Below are 24,418 nucleotides of genomic sequence, written 5' to 3'. Positions count from 1 at the left end.
GTTTTGGCAAGTTTGATTATATTATGTCTTGGTGACTTTCTTTTAAGATCTACCTTATGTGGAGTTCGATGAACATCTTGGATAGATATCTTCTCATCTTTCACAATATCAGGGAAGTTTTCTGCCAACAAATTTTCAACAATTCTCTCTGTGTTTTCTGCTACCCCTCCCTGTTCTGGTACTCCAGTCACTCATAGGTTATTTCCCTTGATAGAGCCCCACATGATTCTTAAGGTTTCTTCATTTTTTTAAATTCTTTTATCTGATTTTTCTTCAAATATATTAGTGCCAAGTGATTTATCTTCGAGTTCAGAAATTCTAGCTTCTACTAGCTCAATTCTGCTCCTCTTTCTATTGAGTTGTCTACTTCTGTAATTTTATTGTTAATCTTCTGAATTTCTGATTGCTGTCTGTCTATGGATTTTTCCAGCTTATTAAACTTTTCATTATGTTCCTGAATAACCTTTCTGATTTCTTCAATTGCTTTATCTGTGTGTTACTTGGCTTATTCTGCATATTGCCTCATTTCCTTCCTGATGTCTTGAAGGGTTCTGTATATTAAACTTTTGTATTCTGGCTCTGGTAATTCCAGGAATGCACTTTCATCTAGAAGATCCCTGGATTCTTTGTTCTGAGAGTCTGTTGAGGTGATCATGGTCTGTTTCTTTATGTGACTGTTGACTGTTGTCTCCGAGCCATCTATAAGTTATTGTATTAGTTTATGCTTGCTTCCTGTGTCATAGGTTCTTGCTTTATTTTGTTTTGGTATAGCCCTATGGGTTGCTTGAGTGAGCTAGCTTGATTATTTTCGCCTTTGGAGCTCCGACGTCCAGTCCCCAGATGGCTCAAGCTGTTATCTGGTATATCAGTCTCAGAGTCCATTCACTTTTCTGGTATGAATTCAGCTCTGGTTTCTAGGTAGCCGATCATCACGCGTGTGGTACAGGCTCTGTCCTACAGTCTTAGAGGGGCAGGGGTGATTGGCGTATATACTGATATCTGATTGCAGTAGGGGGTCATGCTCTGAACAAGGCAGGGGGCTGAGAACTGACCCCCAAGTGCCTCTGAGGACAGTGGGTCCCTGTTCCCTAGAGCGTGCAGGTGGGTGGGTTCTGCATACAGACCATGGGCACCCAAAGTTTTTGGTTGTAAGGACTGGGAGGTACCAGTTATATTTGGACCCCTGTCCCGGATGGATGGGTGACCTGAGTGGAGCTACCAGTCCTTAGGTCCCTGAGGTGGGTAGGTAAGGACCTTGTTTAATATGTAAAGCAATGTCAAATGTCAAACACCCAAACTCTCCACCGCACAGCTGAAACAGTTGGAGTCTGCCAACAAGGGCCTATTCTCCCCAAATAGGCCCACACAGGTCCAAGCAGAAGGGAAACGTGCTCAAAGTCCATGGATGGTTTATGCCTGGACAGGAGCTGCTTCTGTCCTGAGCTCCCCTGGTTAGTGGAGCTGGCAAATTATGTTTTCCCCGAATTGCAAATTTTTTCCTTCCCCAAGGCTGGAAAGATGGTTCTAGGTGCTCAACAGTGCCTATCTCAGGCCCAGGGAATTCAGCTGCTGAAGCTGGCTTGTGGGTGGGGGTGGGGTGCAGTAAAATATACACAAATACTTAGCTTTTGCCGAGAGGGCCGTTCTTCTCAGGTTCCAGAGGTGTGAGTAGGGTGTGTGGCTGCCTGCTTCTCCCTGAGGAAACTGCAGCTGAACGCAGCTCCAGGAACGGTGCCTGAGGGTTTCCCGCAATTCAGGTCCGGTAACTCCTCTCCACTTCTGAACGGTCTCTTCCTCCCCCTGCCCCTCAGTTCATTTTCTAAGCTTGCCTTTGAAGCTCAGGGCTCCCAGCTTGTCACAAATATACTCGTTTCACTTGTTGTTTTGGGTCTTTGTTGTAAAGAGGGCTCACCGGAAAAGCCTGTCTATTCTGCCTTCTTGGCTCCGCCTGTCAACTCTTTTTTTTCTTTTTAAATTACTTTAATATTTTCCAAAGTAACTTGTTGAAAATATCAACATCTTATCTGTTGGCTATAACTCTTCTTCTCAGCAGTAAAAGGAACTGTTCTTGATCTCACTTAGCTTTCTCTCCCAGATCTGCCAATCCTAAGAAAAGTACATTAATTTGGAATTAATAATAATACATTGGGGGACAGTATTGAAGTTTGCTTGCTTAGCAAACTTTTACTCACAGATAGAGTAAATACAGTTTAAATATGACAGGAGATTTATATGACATTTTCTAAGACCTCTTTTAAACCACTGTCTTAGTCATCTAGTGCTGCTATAACAGAAACACAAGTGGATGGCTTTACCAAACAAGTTTATTCTCTCACAGTCTAGTAGGCTAGAAGACCAGATTCAGGGCACAAGTTCCAGGGGAAGGCTCTCTCTCTCTGTCAGCTCTGGAGAAAGGTCCTTGTCTTCAATCTTCCGTGGACTAGGAGCTTCTCAGCACAGGGACCCCAGGTCCAAAGGACTTGCTCTGCTCCTGGCACTACTTTCTTGGTGGTATGAAGCCCCTTTGTCTCTCTGCTCGCTGCTGTCTTTTATATCTCAAAAGAGATTGGCTTAAGACACAGTCTAATCTTGTAGGTTGAGTACTGCCTCATTAATATAACTGCCACAAATTCTATCTCATCACATCATAGAGGTAGGATTTACAACACATAGGAAAATCACATCAGATGACAAAATGGTGTATGATCACACAATACTGGGAATCATGGCCTAGCCAAATTCATACACCTATTTTTGTGGGACAAAACTCAATCCATGACAAACATTTTTACAATACTTGAGAAGAATTGCATACATAAATAGAATTGATATACAATCAAAATTTACTTTTAATCTAATTTTTAAAGCAGGTCCTATGTGCTAGTTGTTGTTAGGTGCTGTTGAGTCAGTTCCGACTCACAGTTACCCTCTGTACAATGGGACGAAACACTGCCCGGTACTGTGCCATCCTCACGATCCTTGCTATGCCTGAGCCCCCTGTTGCAGCCATTGTGTCAATCCATCTTGCAAGGGTCTTCCTTTTTTGCTGACCCTTTACTTTACCAAACATGATGTCCCTCTCCAGGTACTGGTCCCTTATGATAACATGTCCAAAGTATGTGAGACGAAGTCTCGCCCTCCTTGTTTCTATAGAGCATCCCATGTAATACCTCATTAATAAAATTTGAGTCATGGTACATATTTCAAAGGGACAAACTGCAAATATTTGATGACTTACATTTTTCATTAATTGAAATAGCTTTCTCAAGAATTGGTGTGAAATATTATGTTCCTGTTGGATATATAAGGTCTTTAAAATACTCTAAGAAACTAGGACTTAGAAGTAGGCACCTCTACTCTCAACCATTGGCTCAATTCTTGACCAAACAACTACTGAACACTTGGCACTGAGCAGGCACTCAGTAGCTATTTGGTAAATAAGTGAGCCAAGATAAAGCATTCAGTCACAAAGGGGCTGGGAGTCCTCTATTGATGGGTCTGCAAGATTCAGTATGCTCTCGGCAGAAGTGCTCTGACCAGGCCAGGATTTGTGGGCCACATGGATGGTGAAGCCAATAGCGCCTGGAAGGTCGAAGTGGCTGTGTTGCCACAGGGATGAAGTGTGGCGTTCTCAGTGACTGAGATCTGCCCAGGGGCATGCCAAGGAGGGTAAAATCCTCAGGAAGCACTTAGTTTACACAGAGCAATTTCCAGAGTATTCTACTGCCTCTCCAAGAATTCCCTGGTCAGCCGAAGAGTTTACTTGGTCATTATTACCCTTTGTCTTTCTGACTTTCACGACCCTTGGGCCTGTCTCTCTGGCCAGGCTATAGGCATGTAGCCTCACATGTTATAGACATTTTCTGCAATAGATCTCAGCCGTGCGGTGTGTGGCCAAGTGTCAACTAGGGCAGGAAGGAAGAATGTGCTGATAAAGGGGAGTCAGCCGGCGGAGGCGAGCTTCCCCACACCCCATGGCTCTCCTGAGACGGCAAATGTGCAGCCCTCAGGTGTGTGAGCTCTTGAATCTGGAGGTCATGTGAGGTCATGTGGAGGAGCTGGCGCCAACCTCACAGTGCCACCATGGGCAGTCATTTCACTTCTCGTAGCTGCTCCATTCTCCTCGTCCCTGAGATGAGGATGATCAAAGTATTTAACTCATGGGGTTGTTTCGAGGGTTTGGAGAGAGAAAACATACAAACACTCATACTGTCTTGCCCAGAGCAAATGATCATAAAATCCTAATAACCAAACCCATTGCCATCGAGTCGATTCCAACTCACAGTGACACCATGGGACAGAGTAGAACTGTGCCATAGGGTTTCCAAGGTTGTAAATCTTTATGGAAGCAGACTGCCACATCTTTATCCCCAGGAGCGGCTGGTGGGTTGGGTTAGCAGTCTATTCTTAACCACTGTGCCATCAGGGCTCCTTAAACAATCATTAATGGTAGGAATAAAATAGATAAGGAAGTTAAGGTGAACTGGGGAAACTGCAGACATGACAGAATGCTCCCTGGGGTTCAGATGCGGTCCCTGTCCCGCCTTTCTGGTCCCTGACCCTGCCCACCTCAGCCTGGCTTCCCACCTGTCTTTCCTTCCTGTCCTGTCTGGCTTCTCTCAGGTCACTTCACCACAGTTCTGTCCCCATCCTCGTAACACCGGCCAGGGAATTCAGACTCGGAAAATAATTAACCTCAACCCTCTCACTGAACAACAAGTTGGTAACATGTTAAATTGACTCAGAATTACCCTTCCTCCATATTTCATTAAATTCCTAAACTACCATGAATTTCCTCTTTACAAAACATCCTGTTTACCAGTATTATGTTTACCTACAATTAAAAAAATCTAAACTTAGTTTCTAATTTTATAGTATTCTTACTCACTCTTCTAAAAGAGGAGAATGGAGGTGTTTCCATCTCTCTAAACCTTAAAATTGATGTTTTTAGCCATCTTGAGAGCATAGGTAGAAAAAAAATCCTAGAGAAATATATAAGGACTTTATTTTATAATGTCTTTAAAACATTTTAATCAAAGCCAACTATCAATTCAACACAATGGCTTTATGGGAATTGGTCTATTACTATTTTTTAATGAGAAAATAATTGGAAAGTGATGACAGAATGATTTTAATGCTAAATAATTGGAGACACCAGTATCTTTGAAATTTATGAATCAAATTATTATTTGCAAAGTGAAATGTATAGCAGTCAAAATATTATGATGTTAGTCCTTGATTCAGAACTGAGAAACATCCTAGCATGGTAAATGCTAAATATAACAATTTAGGTGTTCTTTTTTTAAATCACTAAAATAAAAGCCTGATGGACTACTTAACCTCAATCTCCAACATGTCAACTAGCTACTTAAATAAACCATTGTTTTAACGGAAAGTGGGAAAGTTTGCACTGTTGAGACAAAATTAAGGAACTATTTTTATCTAGCCTACACCTAGAGTGGAAATACTTGGAATTTAACAGGTAAAGCCACTTGCTATGTTAATAATAGTAACAGCTAACACTGTGTGCTTATTAAGCACCAGGGACTACTCTAAATTATTCATATTTATTAACTGATGCAATCCTCACAACAACCATATGAGGCAAGAATTAATATCATCATTCTCATCTCATTCTGTGCTTGGGGACTCTATTTATTCGTATTTCTTCAGACTATTAAAAAAATACCCATGGGCCCTGTCTTAGTCATCTAGTGCTGCTATAACAGTAATACCACAAGTGGATGGCTTTAACAAAGAGAAGGTTATTTTCTCACAGTAAAGTAAGCTGAAAGTCCAAATTCAGGGTGTCACCTCCAGGGAAAGGCTTTCTCTCTCTGATGGCCTTCTCATCAATCTTCCCCCAGACTAGGAGCCCCTCTGCCCAGGGACCCTGGGTCCAAAGGACGTGTTCTTCTCCCGATGCTGATTTCGTAGTGGTGTGAGCTCCCCGTCTCTCTGCTCGGTTCTTTTATATCTCAAGAGATTGCCTCATGACACAATCCAATCTTGTAGATGGAGTTCTGCCTCACTAACACAACTGCTGCCCATCCTCCCTCATTACCATCATACAGGCAGAATTTACGACATATAGGAAAATCACACAATACCTGGAATCATGATACACACATTTTTGGAGGGACATTATTCAATCCATGACAGACCCTGTGCCTTCCTACGGGGCACATGGGAGTCACCTGGAGCCGTCCATCCTGGGCCTCCACTTGTCCAGGGAAAGGACACGGTCCAGTGGGTTACTCACATAGGCAATGTAGCAGCCACAGGGTCAGGACAACCCCCAAGCAGCTTCCTCATTAGGTTATTGGGGTGCCTGATATTCCCATTGTCAGTCAGGAAATTACCTCCAACAGACATGCAGTACAGTTCACTCATTCATTGACTCATTCATTCATTTATGTATTGAGAGCCTACCATTTACTAGATGCTGAAGATACACAGGCAAATAGACTTTGATAAACTTTCACTTTAAAAGTAAATCGGGAACGACAGAAATGCTCATTAACTGGCAAATGGATAAACAAGCTGTGGTCTGTACACACAATGGAATGTACACAGCCATAAAGAGGACTGAAGTCCTGATGCCTGCCACAACAGGATGAAGCCAGAACCCACAGGCATCGAGTCGGTGCTGACTCACAGTGACTCGAGCACTTAACCACTGTACCACCATGGCTTCTTGGATGAACCTCAGTCTCAAAAGGACAAATCCTGTATGATCCTACTTATGTGAAATAATCAAATACAAGGACACCAAAAATTATTAGTGGTTCCCAGAGGGGGAGGGAGGGTGGGGTTCCCTGACTGTATGTTAATGGTGATGGGGTTATTTGGAAAACTGTGGGACAATGGGATAACATGAAGGCCCAGATACGGAGAATGGCTGCATAGCTTGAAGAATGTAATCAACGCCACTGAACTGTATGTGTAGAAGTTGTTGAATTGCTGTGTGTTTGGTTGTGTGTATTTTCATAACAATGATAAAAATAAAGGTGTGGGGAGAGGAGTAAATCATTAACTCATTAGCCCATGTCACCGTGAAACTGTGGATTCAAAACTCTGATTACTTATCAGAGTGGATCTTGGCCTGGGGTAGCAGCCAGTGCTTCCAGCTGGTTCAGGCTCTTATTACCCCAGGCCTAACCCTAAGCCCTAACCCGATGCGGTGGAGTCAATTCTGACTCATAGCGACCCTATAGGACAGAGTAAAACTGCCCCATAGAGTTTCCAAGGAGCGCCTGGTGGATTCGAAGTGCTGACCTTTTGGTTAGCAGCTGTAGCACTTAACCACTGTGCCGCCAGGTTTTCCAGCCTGCATCCTTGCAAAAGACTCTTGTTGCCTAACTTCGAGTTTTTCCTTCTCCAGTTCTTTCTGAACACGGCTACCAGATTCATTTTCCCAAATGCAGCTTCTCCCCCATCAATTTCAAGCTTGTAAATGCCTTTGTCAACACTCCTTCCTTCTGCTCGCCATTTGCCTACAGGTCACCCACAATTCATCACCAGCTTACTCTCATCTTGTATTTTCCAGCTGCAGGAATCTGTGCCTTCACCCTGGGTGAAAAGACCAAAACCGGTTGCTGTTGAGTCTATCCCGATTTATAGCGACCCTATAGGACAGGATAGAACTGCCCCATAGGATTTCCAAGGCCATACTCTTTATGGGAGCAGACTGCCACATCTTTCTCCTGCAAAGCACCAGGTGGATTTGAACCACTGACCTTTTGGTCAGCAGCCATGCACTTTACCACTATACCTACAGCTCCCCTGACTTCAAATGCCCAGTGTCTCCCTGTCCAGAAGCCTGGCGGGGTCCATCTGCGGAGGCCCAGACCGAACACGCTGCTGCGTAGCTTTTCCCAGCCACCCCCACCGCCTTTTCTCTGTACTTCAGCTACCACGTTATCCTGAGAATGTGCGTAGACATCTCGCAACAGTTAGCTGGTTTCTGGTGTATGCTTGGTCTCCAACAGCAGAGTGCTGGGTAGCCCAGGGCTGGCATAGAGCAGGTGCACAGGAAGGCTCAGTGGCTCCAGGGAAGAACCATTTAGCTCATAGATCTGCTGAGGAGACATGCCGGAACCACAAAGCCAGTTGCCGGCGAGTTGACTGCGCCTCATGGAGCCCTCGTGTGTGTCAGAGGAGAACGGTGCTACACGGGATTTTCAGTGGCTGATTTTTCACAAATAGCTCACCAAGTCTTTCTTCCTAGGAACCTCTGGGCAGACCTGAACTGCCAGCCTTTTGTTTAGTAGCCGAGTGCATTAATCGTTTGCATCTCTGATGGAAATCCACCTCACTGAGTACAGAAATACGCCTATGTTCCTTGAGAGCCATTTCTGTTCACCAAAATTCTGTGAAGGAGAGTTTTCAGAAGCATTGCCTTCTTTAATTAAAACTCTAAATGACTTGAAGAAAAAAGCTACATGACCCGATGATCTAAGTGTTTAAGAGCTGAGTTCTGGGCATTTGAGTTGGAACACTGTACTGTCTGAGACTGGGTAGAATTTGGGACATGTTGGTTCACCCCCTTGCATGCCAACTCCCTCAACTATAAAATGGTGCTAAAGGACACCTCAGAGGGAGGTGGGGAGATAAATTAGTCCAGATTCCACCTTTAAAGAAGAAAAACATTTTTGAAATTGCAAAATACTTACATTAACAAGACAAGAAAGTCACAACCCATCTTTCTCTTAGGGTTTATTATTTTTTTTTCCTTCAAAATAACATCAGCCTTATTTAACCATGTAAGCAGTGCCTCATATCTGAAAATATGTAAATCCATTTAAATTAAGTTCCTGTAATACCACACAAAACAACAATCATATTAGTACCATTCATAATATACTAATAACATTAACATAATTGCATTCAAATATGAAATTGCTAGGTAATAGGTTTCTCATAAATTGCTCCAGTGACAGTGTCATTTTTAACTTGACTTTTGGTCTTTAGTTCCAGATATTGCCAGGAAAAAAAAAAAATTGTGCGCGAATGGTTTCCCACAGCTTTCGCCTGTATGGGAGAAGCTATCAAAGAGCTTTTGTGAAGCACGCAGGGAGGGTTTGCAATAGTACCATATTTCCGAGCATAATCGGGCTTTCATCCCTGCATCCCTGGGGCTGGGTGCTGGTCTCCAGTACAGGGTGTGTGGGGCGGCCGGGGGAGAGGTGGCTATACTGGTCACAGCAGGTGCGCAATCTCTGGTCACATGTAGCCAGTACGCAATGGTCACTCTTACAAGCCAAGTGATTCTTCCTTGGGTGGTGGAGTCACTTGTCCTGTTAAAATCCAGCTGGTTCACAGACCGTGGACGGGTCCTTTCTGGGCCTCTCTGGATAGCGAAGGGCTCCCAGAGGCTCTCGCAAGATGGCCACGCCTGCAAGCCACGTCTCCGCAAGGCCTGGAAAGGCCCAGAATGGACACCAAATACCTGCTCTCATGGTGAAGTCAGGCAGCGGAGCCGCAGGCCTCCTCAGTTATTTTATTTATTTATTTTTTACAATTTAGGGCCATTTTATATTTTACGCGAGCCAGTGATCCCTGACTTTCCTGGGAAATGTGTGGCTGACTTAGAGGCTGTTACAGTACCACCAACTATTAGGCAAATCTGAAGTGCAAATAACGAAAGGGTAGAGAATAACTGACGTACATACGGCAAAGTCGGAGTGATCTGATTCAACCATAAATCATTCTTCCAAACACGTGTCAATTTGTAATACACGATTAAACCTAAAAGGGGTGGGGGCTGATTGGAGACCAGGGTGGTTCTCTTTGATCAGATATTATGATCTTGCTGGATAATTATAAAGCCACCCTGAATTTACACAAAGACTTTTTCTTCCTGTGCTCAAGCCTTCTTATGTGTGACCCAGCCCAGTTCTCCTCCCCATGACCCCATGAGGTAGGCGGAGAACGAGACAATCTCTGCCTCTTAATTAAGCTAATTGCACTTTATTTTTAGCACATTAGAACATAAATGATATTTCAGGGAAGAGCTAGCTCTCGCCTCTGCTCTGAAGTTCAGCATGAAACAGGTTGCTACGGGGATTATCAAATAATATGACAGCCTTAAGAATGAAAGATAAACAGCTAAACATCATGGGTGAGAGTTCTTTATTTCAATATTCCCTGCTTTGACCCTCTACCTTCATATGGTTTAGAATTAAATTTATCTCTGAATGCACAGAATACATTTCTAAACATTTATGGTCACTTTTTTTCATATTTTGGAAATACCAGCAATATAGAACATTGAACATGTTTGGTAAACTCAAAAAGCTAAACGAAACAATACTGGAAAGTGTTCAGAAGAGTGTCTGGCAGAGAGTAAGTGTGAAATCAAGGATCTAATGGGTGTGAAAAACCAAGTCAAAGCAAACTCATTGCTGTTGGGTCGACTAATTCAGGAAACGAGAAACTTCTTACAGTCTATCCTTCCTTCCTCCTTCCTTCCTTCTCTCCCTCCTTCCCTTCCTTCCTTCCTTCCCTCATCTCTCCCTCCCTCCTTCCCTCTCGCCTGTCCTTCCTTCCTTCTCTCCCTCCTTCCCTTCCTTCCTTCCTTCCCTCATCTCTCCCTCCCTCCTTCCCCCTCGCCTGTCCTTCCTTCCTTCTCTCCCTCCTTCCCTTCCTTCCTTCCCTCATCTCTCCCTCCCTCCTTCCCTCTCGCCTGTCCTTCCTTCCTTCTCTCCCTCCTTCCCTTCCTTCCTTCCCTCATCTCTCCCTCCCTCCTTCCCTCTCGCCTGTCCTTCCTTCCTTCTCTCCCTCCTTCCCTTCCTTCCTTCCCTCATCTCTCCCTCCCTCCCCTCATCTCTCCCTCCCTCCTTCCCTCTCGCCTGTCCTCCCTTCCTTCTCTCCCTCCTTCCCTTCCTTCCTTCCCTCATCTTCCCCTCCCTCTTTCCCTCTCGCCTGTCCTCCCTTCCTTCTCTCCCTCCTTCCCTTCCTTCCTTCCCTCATCTCTCCCTCCCTCCTTCCCTCTCGCCTGTCCTTCCTTCCTTCTCTCCCTCCTTCCCTTCCTTCCTTCCTTCCCTCATCTCTCCCTCCCTCCTTCCCTCTCGCCTGTCCTTCCTTCCCTCATCTTCCCCTCCCTCCTTCCCTCATCTCTCCCTCCCTCCTTCCCTCTCGCCTGTCCTTCCTTCCTGTTCCTCCTGCCTGGTCTCTCTCTCATCTCTCTCCCTTTCTTTCTCTCTTCTTGCCTCCTTTCTACCTGTTTGTCATTCATTCCGTAAGAACTTACTGAGCGTCTACCGTGTGCTGGAAGATTAAAGATAAAGAGAATACAACTCCCTCACAGAGAAGCAAATAGCCACCCAAACAGCATGACCTACTAAAAGCAATAAAGGGCCAAGCCCAGAATATTTTGGAGGCTGAGTGGAGAATGTTTTAGAAGCTGAGGGGACATACTTGGTTGAAATTTTACTTTGAAAAACCAGACAAAAATGCCCAAGGGTTGCAGAACCGCATTATCACCCATCAAAGCTCCCACTATACATGTGGGGAGAACAACCCCCTTACAAAGTCTCTGCTTCTCTGGACCAAGGCGAAGAAAGGAAGATGGTCCAGGGGGGTGGAAAGGACCTGCTTGACCCAGGGGAGGTGGAGCTGAGGAGGGGGCTGCAGAAGGTGAGGGGCCCCCACGGCCCAGCAACCAGGAGAGCGCGGAAGCCAGAGGAAGGAGTCAGGAGGGTCTGGTGAGGGGGCCAGTGCCCGGGGCCAGTGCCCAGTGCCAGATGGTTACTGTGGGGAGAAAATATTATTGACTTTCAGCAGCTGCTTTTCTGCGTGGAATGATGCTGTCTTCATCAGCACTGATGCTTGAAAAATCTGAAAGTTTGTTAACAACAGGGACTAGTTGGCTTCAGCGTATTGAGTGGTGGTGACGTTACATAAACAGACGAGGGTCCTAGATTTTAATCACCTCTCCCTTCCCAGCATCGTCCTGAGCTCCGCAGAGAAGTCAGCTGGGAGACAAGCCTATAAGACCCACAGGGAGTGGACCTGAGCAGCTAGGCAGCAATGTCCCCAAAAAGCAGCACTGTAGTGAGTGTTTTAAATTCAGCTGCTACAGTGGCAGAGGAAGCTGGAGGCAGGAAGAGATCTTGGAAACTGAGCATTTAAATGATGAGGGGAGTGGATTGTTGTCTATTTCCCAGCCATCCCAGAAAGTGTTCTTTTCCTGTCTCAATCCAGGGACCCCACAGTCTCCCATCCCCAGCCCCAGAAGGCATTTGCATAACACATTTACATTTGAAGGGAGCCCAGAGATTGGCAGCTCTGAAGCTTCAGCTCTGCACGGTTTTCTATAACAGCAATTAGGAACAGAAATAGAATAACAATCGCTGTAGAAACACAGTTGCTGAGCTGTGGGTAGAAGAAGCAGAAAAATCTCTGGCTTTAAAGACTGAACTTTGAATAATTGCGGAGTTAGAGACTAACTGGCCTTTGTTCTTTGTGCCCACTCTGAAGCCAAGAAGAGACACAGCCAATTTGGACCAATGAAGGGCCAGTGAGGACTGCCCCTCAGGAAAGGAAGTGGCGCCTGGATGGCAAAGGACCAGGCCAAGACCAAGACAGGGCCAGACCTGGACAAGGTGGGTCAGGTCTACCCACGCTCAGGCCATGGGTGGTTGGCAGTGAGTGGAGTGCCATGAAGGTGCTTGGCATGGAGAACACGCCATGGGATACTGAAGGGATAGGAAGGGAGATGAAATCTAAAAGGGACAGCAGGGCCAGATTCTGACCTTGAGGCCCAAACCTAAAACCAAACCAGGGATTGTGGAGTCCACTCTGACAGATGGTGACCCGTACTGTGACAGTAAAGCTGTGCTCCATAAGGTTTTCAATGGCTGTGATCTTCCAAGGTATCTCTGGGTGGATTTGAACCACCAACATTTTGGTTAGTAGCTGAGCACTTCACTGTTTGCACCACCTGGGGCAGAGGCTAAATCAAGGCTGGGGACTGGAGCTCTTGTATGATTCTCCGCTGAACTAAGGGAGCAGATTCAACCCAAACACATAGACCAACCTCTCCCCCTCACCTAACCCTGAAAGTCTGCAGAAGGATGGGGACCTAAGCCTGACAAGGCTCCTCAGACACTTCTGACTCTCCTCCTTCCCCTCCTCAATCCCCTCCCCTTATCCCTCAGCTTCAGGGAACTGAAGATCTTATGTAGTTCCAGTGACCATCACAGGGCCCAGCTTGGGGAGGAGAAGCAGAGGCCAGGCAAGGGCAGGTGGACTGGGAGAACATGGGTGAGTATGAGTGAGAGACCTTGGTGTAGAGAGAGGCGTCAGGGAGGCAAGGAGGTCTGCAGTAAGGCCATGGGCCTAGGTGGCTGAGTGGTCTTGAAATGGCCAATAGAGTTGAGCAGATCGAGGAAGTAGAAGGAATTGTCTTAGCTGGGTCTTCCATAGGTTCCCCGATGATGAGGAACTGGGTGGGAGGAAGCTGGTGAGCCAGATACTAGAACAGAATGGGACGATGGCTGAAGATGTTGGCAGGTGATGCAGGTCAGGAGAGGCCTGGGTGATAGATCTAGTGGGCATGAGCGTTAAAGGCACAATAGGTTTATACAAGGGTGTGCAGGGATAGCAGTTTGCAAGCAGCACTGGGGGGCATGGAGCTTCCAGAAGAACTGTTGTCAGTCTTTCCCCAAACAAATTATTGCCCTAGTTATACTACAGAACATAATGACCTTTCATGCTTTTGTTGAATATTGGAAATGCTAATTTCATTTCTGGGTAGGCAGTCAATGTGGTATGATGCAAAGGGCACTGGGTGTGGACTCAGGACTTCAGAGTTCAAGTCCTGCCTCTGTCAGTCTTGGTTGACTAGATGACCTGATGCAAATTCCTACTCTCAGCTTCACGTTCCTCATTCATAAAAATGGGCATGACAAGGCTGCCCTCTGATAATCCATGTGGAGATGGCTTATAAACTGCAAAGTAATAGTAATTATTATTGTTGCTAGGGCACAAGAACTATTCTGTATTACAGAAAAGCATTAGGGATTACTAAACGCATTCCGCAAATATGTTTTTACCATAATGATGTTGATACGGAAAGTGGGTTCTTTTTCTAGAAGTGTTAATAAAAATTATTGGTAGGCATTCTCCAAGATCCTCTCCCAGGGTGCCATAAGTATTGTGAATATTGTAATATGATGTGAGAATACTGATTTTAATGAGAATGCCACCAAAATAAAGCAGATCCCTAATTATAGGAAGAAATGGAAATGCAAATCCTAACACCCTAAAATCTTTCTTTAAGCCAATGTGCTGGAATCTGCTAGAAGATTTATGCCACAATGCAAGAACGATTCAACATAAAGGAATTTACTAATAAAACGCACAACACCCACAGGTTAAATTAAATGACATAACAAAAAGACAACTGATAACAGTTAGTAGGGCTCCTAAAAATATTAAGACATTGGGAATAGAGGCCACTTCTTTACGGTGATAAAAATTAATGAAAAATAAAAAGAGCCTATATTATGCTTAACAGGTTAAAAAAAAAAAAAAAAACGGGTAGACAAGCTAAATTCCACTTAAAAATTAGAACAAGGATGGCTCCTTAACAGTGTTCTGAAGACTCTGGTTAATGCAATGAGACATGAAAAAATAAAGAGGAATGATAATAGAAAGAGAGAAAAGATAATTATTTGCACTTAACATAATGGAAAACCAGAATATGCAGGGGAATCAGCAAAAATAGTCATATTTAATGAAATGATTCAATAAAATACCAGATCTAAAATAAACACACCAAAATCAGTACCCTTGATAGTTATCAGGAGCCACCAGCCAATGTAATAAAAATAATAGATCCTGATAACAACATCAATTCATTTCTTCTCTCCCAGCAAAACCTTGGGGATTAAATTATTGTGGTGTATGCAGCTTCTAGAAAGAACGTTTTTAAAAAAAACTTAAAAAAGATAATGAAAGGCTTGAATAAATTGATGCACATCTGTCTACCTGTCAGTCTTTCTATGCATAAATGTAGTATGCATTCCTGAATGACAAGACAAATTGTCTCAAGCAAACTAATGGATTTTATATAACCGTACCATGGACTGCCAAAAGGACGAACAAATCTGTCTTGGAAGAAGTACAACCAGAATGCTCCTTAGAAGCAAGGATGGCAAGGCTATGCCTCACATACTTTGGACATGTTGTCAGGAGGGATCAGTCCCTAGAGAAGGACATCATGCTTGGTAAGGTAGAGGGTCAGCGAAAAAAAGAAGAAAACCCTCAACGAGATGGATTGACACAGTGGCTACAATAATGGGCTCAAGAATAGCAACAATTGTGAGGATGGTGCAGGAATGGGCAGTGTTTCATTCTGTTGTGCACAGGGTTGCTATGAGTTGGAACCAACTCAATGGCACCTAACAACAGCAACAACAGGAAAAGGAAGAAAGGAGGGGTGAACTCTAATACATTTAAAAATATTAAGAGACAGCAGTCAAAATAGTTTGGGAGTGGTGAAAAAACAGCAATTTATGTAAATAGGACCAGAGTCAGGTTCTTAGGTAACCAGTACTTCCATCACTGCTCCCTTGGTTCAAGCAGCCATCATTTCTCATCTGGATGACTGGAATGGTCTCCTAACTGGTCTCTGTTTTGGCCTTGACCTCCTTATTCATGGCTCATTTAGCAGCCAGTGTCACCCGGTAAAACAGGAGTCAGACCATATCACTCTTGTGTTCCAAGACCCTCCAATGGCTTCCACTCTCACCAATGCCCATACGGTAGGTCTCTACCTGAACTGCCTACCACCTAAACTCTGAACTTATCTCCCCGCCACTCGTTCTGTTCCAGCCACATTGACCTCTGAATATACCAGAATCTTTCCTCTTCAGAGCTTTTGCACTTGCTATTCAGCTCACATATCCTTCACCCCGTTTGGTCTTTGCTCGAATGTTTCTTCTTAGTGAGGTCTTCCCTAACCACCCAATTTAAAATTGCATTTCACCCACCCCCGGCTGGAATTTTCTATTCTCCTTCTTTGCATTATTGCTCTTCATAAAATTTGTCACCATCTGATAGCTTATGCAGTTTATTTATTTACTTATCTCATTACCTCCTCCAGTGGAAATCGCTTTGCAAGCACAGATATGTTGACGGGGGTGTTCACTGTTGTATCTCCAGTACCCAGGAGAGTACCTGGGACATGGTAAGGGCTTAACATGCCATTTGTTGAATGAATACAAATAGACTGAAATTATGACCAGGAATTTAATACATAATAAAGCAAGCATTGCCAACCAGTGAGGGAGGATTAGTGGATGTGTGATTTTGAGATACAGCACATTAGAGAAAAATTAGTTCAGATACACATCTTATCCTGTGTACGGAAAGAAAATTAAAGTCAAATATGTTTAAAAATTCATAGCAAAATTAGCAGAAAGTGGAATAGTACATGAGTTGCTGGAAGGATAATCACTTTTAAAGAATTGAACAATCAAGGAAGTTACAAACCTAATAATGATAGATACAACTATTTAAAAATTAAAACTTTCATACAATCTTTGCTTCCAATAAGTCAGGACCTCCTGTTACTGGGAATAATTTCCAGGTGATCCCAGGTCTCTCCTTTCCTGGGTGACCTTGTGCCTTTGTGTTTACTCCTGAATTCCAGCCTGTGTTCCTGCTTACCCTGGTCCTCCTCTTGGCCTGGGGACCACATCCATCAGCCCTCTACACAAATACCTGAGTAGCCACTGCCCATCAGCCACCTCCTGAGCTCTGAAGGTACCCGGATTGGGGCCAACCTGTCTGCCCAGTGGGAAACCCTTTCAATGTCCTATGGACACTGAGCCTGGTTTAGTTGGCTTCCATAGGCTTTGTTCCATCCTTGTGTACCTAGAACCCAGCTCCTTCCTCCTGCTCACCTGCTGGCCATTCTCCTGAGCCATCCCAAGCTATGGTGACAATATGGCTTGCCTAGCATGTAAATAATTGTGAAGTTGGCCCTGGAGTAGACAATGTCTCGTTCTGTTTTACATGAGGTCACCATGAGTACAACCCGCTCCACAGCACCTAACAACTACAGCATGTAGAGCGACAGTCAGATAAATTCCAGTTTTAGGGAAAGGTGTTATTTTAGCTGGACTCCCTAGTGGTGCAAATGGTTAACACGCTTATCTACTAACCAAAAGACTGGAGGTCTGAGTCTACCCCGGAGCACCTTGGAAGAAAGGACTGGTGATCTACCAAAAAATCAGTCATTGAAAACCCTATGGAGCACAGTTCTACGCTGACCCACATGGGGTCACCATGAGTCAGAGTCTACTTGATGACAACTGTTTTCTGTTATTTTAGTTGGAGGTTGCTGTGTGCATGGGGTCCTGGTCGATGATGGTGAGTTTAAGTCCAGGTTAACTTATTCTCAGTGTGATAGGTTCCTCCTTCTGTGCTACGTAAATCCATTCTCACCTGTGATCGAGAACCTGCCTCAGAAACCTGAGGTTTGAATAATTAAACAGCTGATTAGGAAATGAAGGTACTGGGATAACAGTGAGGCCTGAGGAAAAGAGTGAGGCTTAAAGATAATTTCTGCTGTTCTATTTTATAGTTTAAAAACATCCGTAGACAGCAGGCCAGACCCAGTCCAGTGGTGTGGTTGTGACTGTTTTTCTTCCTTAGGGGAGGAGAAGACTGGGGGTAGAATAGGGGGCAGGGAGGTGAGCCGTCCCAGCTGTAGCAGGCTGGGCTCTGCACTGAAGGATTCCAGCCCAGCCTGGAATCTTTCTTAGATCAACTGCAGTGGCCACTCCAACAGCCTGAGGCTATGCTGGAACCCATGTTGACCTCACCTTCACCTGGAGAAGGACCTAAGACGATGGGGCTACAGACTCTGAGCCCACTTGAGCCCACCCTGGACTTGGTGCTGGAAGCCCACTCTGGCCGCTAAGAATAGCTCTGTCTCTATCTGCAGCAAAACAACAAACAATAATGGGTCAGCTTGTTGGGATTTTCAGGGTGGAATCCAAAGTTCACATCGGGCTCCTCTCTTATTGCAGTGCCTTTTCCTACAGTGAGAAGAAATTTTAGGGCCTCCCCCCACCACATTCATCATGGGCTTCAGTTCTTTTCCAGGAAGCCATTCCATGTCATGAACAAACATCAGACTCCTTCTATGACCAACAAAAAACTCCCTCCAAGACAGCTTTTTAGAGCCAGATGTCCGCTTTAAGGTCAGAGATATCAAATGATGAACGAGATTTTTTAAAGCCAGTGTTTACATTCTAAATGTAGTGATCGGGGATGTCGAGATTCTGCCCCAGGCCACCAGGGATGGGGCGGCAGAACCAGCCACACTGGAGGCCTCCCAGGCCCTCAGGGCTCTGCCTTCTCTCTCTCCTGGGGCCCTTTGAAGGGGGAGTCCAGTAGTGCCCCATCCTCGCTGAACCTTTCTGGGTGGGGCCCTGGGCCCCAGGAATCCTTACATTCTCTTTCTCTGTTGTGGGTCCTGCTCTCTCAGCACGTGGTGGCTGTTGTGCAGGCAGGACGCTCTTGTTTTAGTAACTGACTGACTAGGAAGCACATTTACCCAGGGAGTGATCATCTAACAGTGGAATTTCAGGCTTAGGAAGGCACCTGGTGAGCAAAGATAGTTTTGTGTAGCTTAATCTCGTCTAACATTACTCTGGCCCTAATCCATGCATTATGTTTAAAAATGGAGGCTGCAGCCATGAGTGCTGGGCCAGGAGCTGGGAAACAGTAATTCTAGGGGTGGCCCAACCACCACTTTGCTGTGTGACCTGAGACAAGACCTGTAGACAGTTTGTGCCTCAGTTTACTCTTCTGTAAAACAAGAGGGTTTAGACAGACAGTGCCTAGCTTCCTTCCACCCCCTCCAACTAGGTATTTACACATTTCTTCTGAAACTTAAGAATTTTATATTTGTTTTGAATTTTAAAATGCTTTGGATTCCAACCAACTCGATTTCATTTATAGGATTATATTTCTTAGAAATATCATAAAAGCTCACCATTCTTCACATTTTCTGCTTTCTTTAGCATCTCATTTCTTTGTCACTCTGGAAATTTGAATAGGCCAAACCAGTAATGGAGAGGACACATACAGCTGTACACTCACATACTCAAACATACACACACACTCACACACACTCTCATACACTCACACACTCACAGTCTTTCACACGCTGACACACACTCAGACACACAATTCACTTGCACAGACACAGAGGCACTCACACACTCACACAGATTCTCACACACACGTACACACGCTCACACTCCCAACACGCACACACACACACAGACACGCATATTCACACACACAGACGCTCACACTATCACCAGACAAAATTCGCTGTCACAATGTATTCACTCACAGCTCCAGTATTTCCTTCAGGAGCCAGGCTGTCTCTCCTAGGGACTGCTCAGGGTCACGCTACGGCAGTACGCGTCCTTTGTCTGGTTAAGCGCCTGACCCTTTCCAGTCACAGCCCCTTCTTGGCAAGAAGTTAAAACGTCTGTTCGAACATTTGAAGAAAGCACTTACGAGTTGCCCCTTAGGAGATAGCCTAGTTGACAATATGAAAAAAAGAGCGTCTAATTAATGGTTTGTAAACCGAAACTTAGGGGCAGAAAGCGAACGATAACGAGATTTACGCAGGCGGCTTATCTATGTGATACTTCTCTAAAAGCATCGGTCCAGTGCTGCTAGAAGGAAAAGAGGCGTTTGCTCCTTGTCCCTTCTGGTGTCATTAATTCATAAGAAGTTAGCCCAATCTTCTTATACGTGATGCTCACATGTTTTAGATGCTGGAATACTCAGTGCCAAGGGTGCTAGAGCCCCTAGTTCACCAGTTCTTCTTTACAAAATAAACTCACGAGAGAAAGAAAAAGAGTGGTACCTTGGAAAAAGCATCCACGAGGTCCACTTACTACAGGAGTGAGTGATGAAATACTGGAAGAATCAAAGCATCAGTGTGCTACCTGGTGTACACTGACAGCAGTGGTGGGCCTTGCAGAGGGCCCCCCCCCCCGAGGCACCAGTGCGGAGGCTCCTGGGTCCCTGCCGGCCACCCCCTGCACCTCATTCTCCTTCCAGCTCCTTGCTGTGCGTGGGCACTGGCCTTGCAATGTGTGGCTGGCTTACTTGGCAACAGCATTAAGGGGTGGTAGGGCCAGAGCTTCAGCAGAGATCAGTTAGTTCGGATGGACTCCGTACTAACCAAACCTCCCACAAATAGCACACGTCTCAGGAGAACTGGGCCAGAACGCCCGCAGGAAAGCACTCATCTCACCTACAACCCTCTACAGAAGCTGCTGTTGTTACTATCAAACTTCTTCTGGATTTATGTTTCCCTGAGTTGTCCATGTTTATTTTGAACTTTCAAAATGGACATCTACTTCTCCAAAGAAAATAACCGTTTCCTCTATGCCCTCTCAAACAGGGATTTGAGACTGGAGCCCTTGTCCTAGTTGGTAATTAACTAGATGTGTAAACTGGGGACAGGGGTTTGCATTCAGCACATGCGTGGCACGTGTAGGTAATCAGCACGTGTTTGTGGGCAACTTAATAAGGAATGTTTGCTAATAATGATGGGGGATTCTTACATCACACAGCAGGGCCTCCCATCATCTCATTGGCAAGTCGTTTCATCTCTCTGAGCTTTCCTGTCTTTGTTTGTAAAATGGAGTCCTGCTTGTCTCAGTGGGTCACTGTGAGTCAAGTGAGAAAAAATGCAGAAGCCAGCACTTTGTAGTTTGAGGAAGTAAAAATTTAAAGCAACACAAATTACTGTGACAGTTTTACTGTGTAACAGACATACTATGCTTATCCGTATTATACCAGGTATATGCCTTGTCTCGTTAAATTTTCATCAGTTTAATAAAGTTGCTGTTGTTAGTTGCTATCGAGTTAACTCCAACTCATCGAGACCTTTATGTATGGTAGAATGAGCGCTGCCTGGTCCTCTGCCATCTTCATGATCAGTACATTTGAGCACATCGTTGCGGCTACTGTGTCAATCCATCTCAGTAAGGGTTTCCCTCATTTTTGCTGACCCTCCCTCTACTTTACCAAACACAATGTCCTTTTCTAGCAGCTGATGTTTCCTGATGATGAGTCCAAAGTAAAAGAGCTGAAGTTTCTCCATCTTGGCTTCTAAGGAGCATTCTGGTTTTATCTCTTCTAAGACTGATTTGTTCTCTCATCTGGCAGTCCATGGTATATTCAATATTCTTTGCCAACACCACAATTCAAATGTATCAATTCTTCCGTCTAAAAAAATTTTTTTTTTTAATTTTTCATTGTCCATCCTTCACATGCACAAGATGATTGAAAAGACCATAGCTTGATTTCTTGACTGCTGCTGCCATGGCAATGATTGTTGATCCCAGTAAAATGAAATCCTTGACAAATTTCAATTTTTTCTCCACTTATCACAATGTTATTTATTGGTCAAGCTGTGAGTTTTTTTTTTTTTTTAACATTCAGGTGTAATTTGTACTAAAGGCTATGGTCTTTTACCTTCTTCAATATTTCAAGTTGTCTCCATTTTTGGTGAGCAAGGTTGTGTCATCTGCATATCACAGGTTGTTAATGAGTCTTCTTCCAATCCTGATGCCTCATTCTTCATAAAGCCCAGTTTCTTGGATCATTTGTTCAGCATACAGATTAAACCAGTAAAGTGAAAGACTATAACTCTGCTGAATACCTTTTCTAATTCTGAACCAAATTTAATAACAGTTGTAATAGCTGAAAGGTGCCCTGGAGGCACAAATGATTGGCTGCTAACCGAAAGGTTGGCAGTTCCAACGTACCCAGCTGCTCCAAGGGAGAAAGACAGGGAGATGTGCTGCCATAAAGATTATAGCCAAGAAAACACTATGAGGCAATTCCACTCTGTCACATGCAGTTGCTATGAGTTGGAATTGACTCGATAGCACCCAACCACACCACTAATACTTGATGCTATTACCATTATTCTATTTTAAGAGGCATTTCAAAAGGTTAAGTCATTTATTCAAGGCCACTCAGCTAGTAAATTACACAGACTCCAACTCAGGTCTTGCCATGTCCAGTGGTGATAATAATAATATAATAATAACTTACTATGGTTATACAAGGAATGGGTGGTTCAAGGGGTTAAGCACCCAACTACTAACCAAAAGGTTGGCAGTTTGAACCTGCCCAGAGGCACCTCGGAAGACAGGCCTGGCAATCTGCTTCCAAAAGGTCACAGCCTTGAAAACTCTATGGAGCAGTTCTACTCTGCACACATGGTGTCACCACGAGTCGGAATCAACTCAATGGCAACTAACAACAACAAATGACTACAAATCCATTTATCATTTCTCAATGGTTATATCTCAGATGCTTTACAAGTCTGAGTATTATGGTATCTATATGTCTGCTTTTTTCACTTGCCAACAACGGGTAGTCACTTTTATTTAGTGCTTTTACTTCTTCTTTGGAGATCCTAAGGAGGTCAAGATGGAATGGACCAGAAATGGGAATTATTCACACTCATCCTTCCTAGTACCGACCTCATGAAGTTTTACCAAAGTAGAGGCACAAAGAGGGCAGTTAATACCATACAATAGTGGAGCCCTAGTGGTGGTTAAGCTGCCAACCAGAATGTTGGCCATTTGAACCCAACAGCTGCTCCCTGGGAGAAAGACGTGACAGTCTGCTTCTGTAAAGGTTTATGGCCTTGGAAACCCACTTGGGGCAGTCCTACTCTGTCCTATACAGTTGCCATGAGTCAGAATTGACTTTACGGCAATTTTTTTTTTTTTTAATAGTGGACCAAAGATATTTGTTACAGCTGAGGATCCATGAAAAACAAGTGTTTCTTCAACTTGGACTACCAAAGGTTTTGACTGTTGAGTTGACTGACTTATGGCGACCCCGTGTGTGTAGAGCAGAACTGTGCTCTGTAGGGTTTTCAATGCCTGAATTTTCGGAAGCTTCAAGCCTTTCTTCTGAGGTGCTTCCAGGTGGGGTGAAACCACCAACCTTTTGCTTAGCCGCCAAAAGTGCTTAACTGTTTGTACCAGGATCCCCTAAAATACTGAATCATTTGATTCATGAGGTCCTGGATGCTTTCTCAATAGGCTACGTAATACGCAACAACTTTAAAAACACAGCGGTAAAGTTTAGGAAGTTCCAAACAAAGGCTTTATCATCCCAATCCTTCTTCAATATATATAATTAAAAATAGTAAAATGTACTTCTTTGCCCCCACAAAATGGTGAGGTGGCAGAAACAGACTGAAGAAGTGGGGAAGCTGCTGTGTACCAGGCCCCTCAGCATTTTTGCTGCTAATTAATTTATAGCTAAAGCATTGCTACAGTCTCTCTCATTTCTAGGCAAAAAATTTTTCCCATTTTCTACTTCCTATTTCTCAATGGCTGTGATGCAAATTCAATCCTGTGGCACATTTTGGCGAGGTAGTTAAGTGGGCAGTCTGTTGTTTTGCTGTCTTCTCTGTTCTTATTTATCAGAATTTTGTGTTGCTTCATTAGCTATCACTTAACTGTACAAGATGACTCGATTTATCACAAGGAGACAAATATGGTCTCACTGTAGCTTCCTGCAGTGGACAATGTAATGATTAAAAAATGCACCTGTCACCTTATGGCTGTTTGGAAGAATGCCACTAATTATTCAAAACGTAATGGTCCTAGATGACGTGTCCAGGGGATTGTCAGTTATATTCCCTGTGGTGGAGCTTGCATATGGGGAAGGAAAGAACCTGTCAGCTGAGGAGCATCTGTAAGAATGACTTGCCTCAGACCAACCAGCTGGCAGCACTTCCCGTTTCAGAGGAACAAAAGAGGGTTGATGTTGGTTTGGGAAACAGGACTCTCTTGAATTTTAACGGCCTTTTCTAACTCAAACTCAGTGTGCGCTGAGGTGCCCAGAGCTGGGGGTCTGTGCTAACTTGAGCAAGTTCCTTCTGCATGGTGAGCTGTCGCTGCTGGGAGACCACAGAAATGCCTGTCCCACTGCTCAGTCTGCATGACCTGGCATTCAATGCCCTTGCCACAGCACACTGGTGCCACTTGGTCCCAAGAAATGTAATAACTTGCCCACGACCAGGAATGCAAATATGTCCTCACACACTCAATTAGGGAGGAGCCGCAGAAGTTTAGTCAACTCTGGGGTTTAGCGCCATTGCTCAGCTTTGTTGGGGGCTTATTCCTAGAGCCAAAATTAATTTGTGATCTTTTAAATAATAATCATAACTTAAGATCCATTTCGGCAATATGGGCTTACCAGCTATGGTGGCCTCAAACAGACGGACTAAATACAACAAATGAATATATCAACATTTAGTGGATAATGGGTGCAAATATATAACCTCTATGAGTCAGAATTGACTCGACAGCAGTGGGTTTGGCTTTACGTT

General features: G+C 44.3%; 1 protein-coding gene across 3 annotated transcripts in view; it reads right to left on the bottom strand.

Annotated features, from left to right (window-relative positions):
* Positions 1–24,418, bottom strand: part of PACRG (parkin coregulated) — a 601,449-nt gene that overhangs the window by 52,890 nt on the left and 524,141 nt on the right. The window contains exon 5 of one of the 3 annotated variants that reach the window (XM_049853693.1): positions 2,030–2,106. The exons of the other annotated variants lie outside the window; for them this stretch is intronic. Coding sequence (XP_049709650.1) covers positions 2,075–2,106 — 32 coding nt within the window. The 3' untranslated portion in view covers positions 2,030–2,074. Of the gene's footprint in view, positions 1–2,029; positions 2,107–24,418 lie in introns of those variants that run through there. 3 annotated transcript variants of the gene reach the window in all.

This window comes from Elephas maximus, chromosome 1 (assembly GCF_024166365.1).
Source record: "Elephas maximus indicus isolate mEleMax1 chromosome 1, mEleMax1 primary haplotype, whole genome shotgun sequence".
NCBI lineage: Eukaryota > Metazoa > Chordata > Mammalia > Proboscidea > Elephantidae > Elephas > Elephas maximus.
The sequence above is the reverse complement of the archived record's forward strand: the minus strand, read 5'-3'. Positions and strand labels throughout refer to the sequence as shown.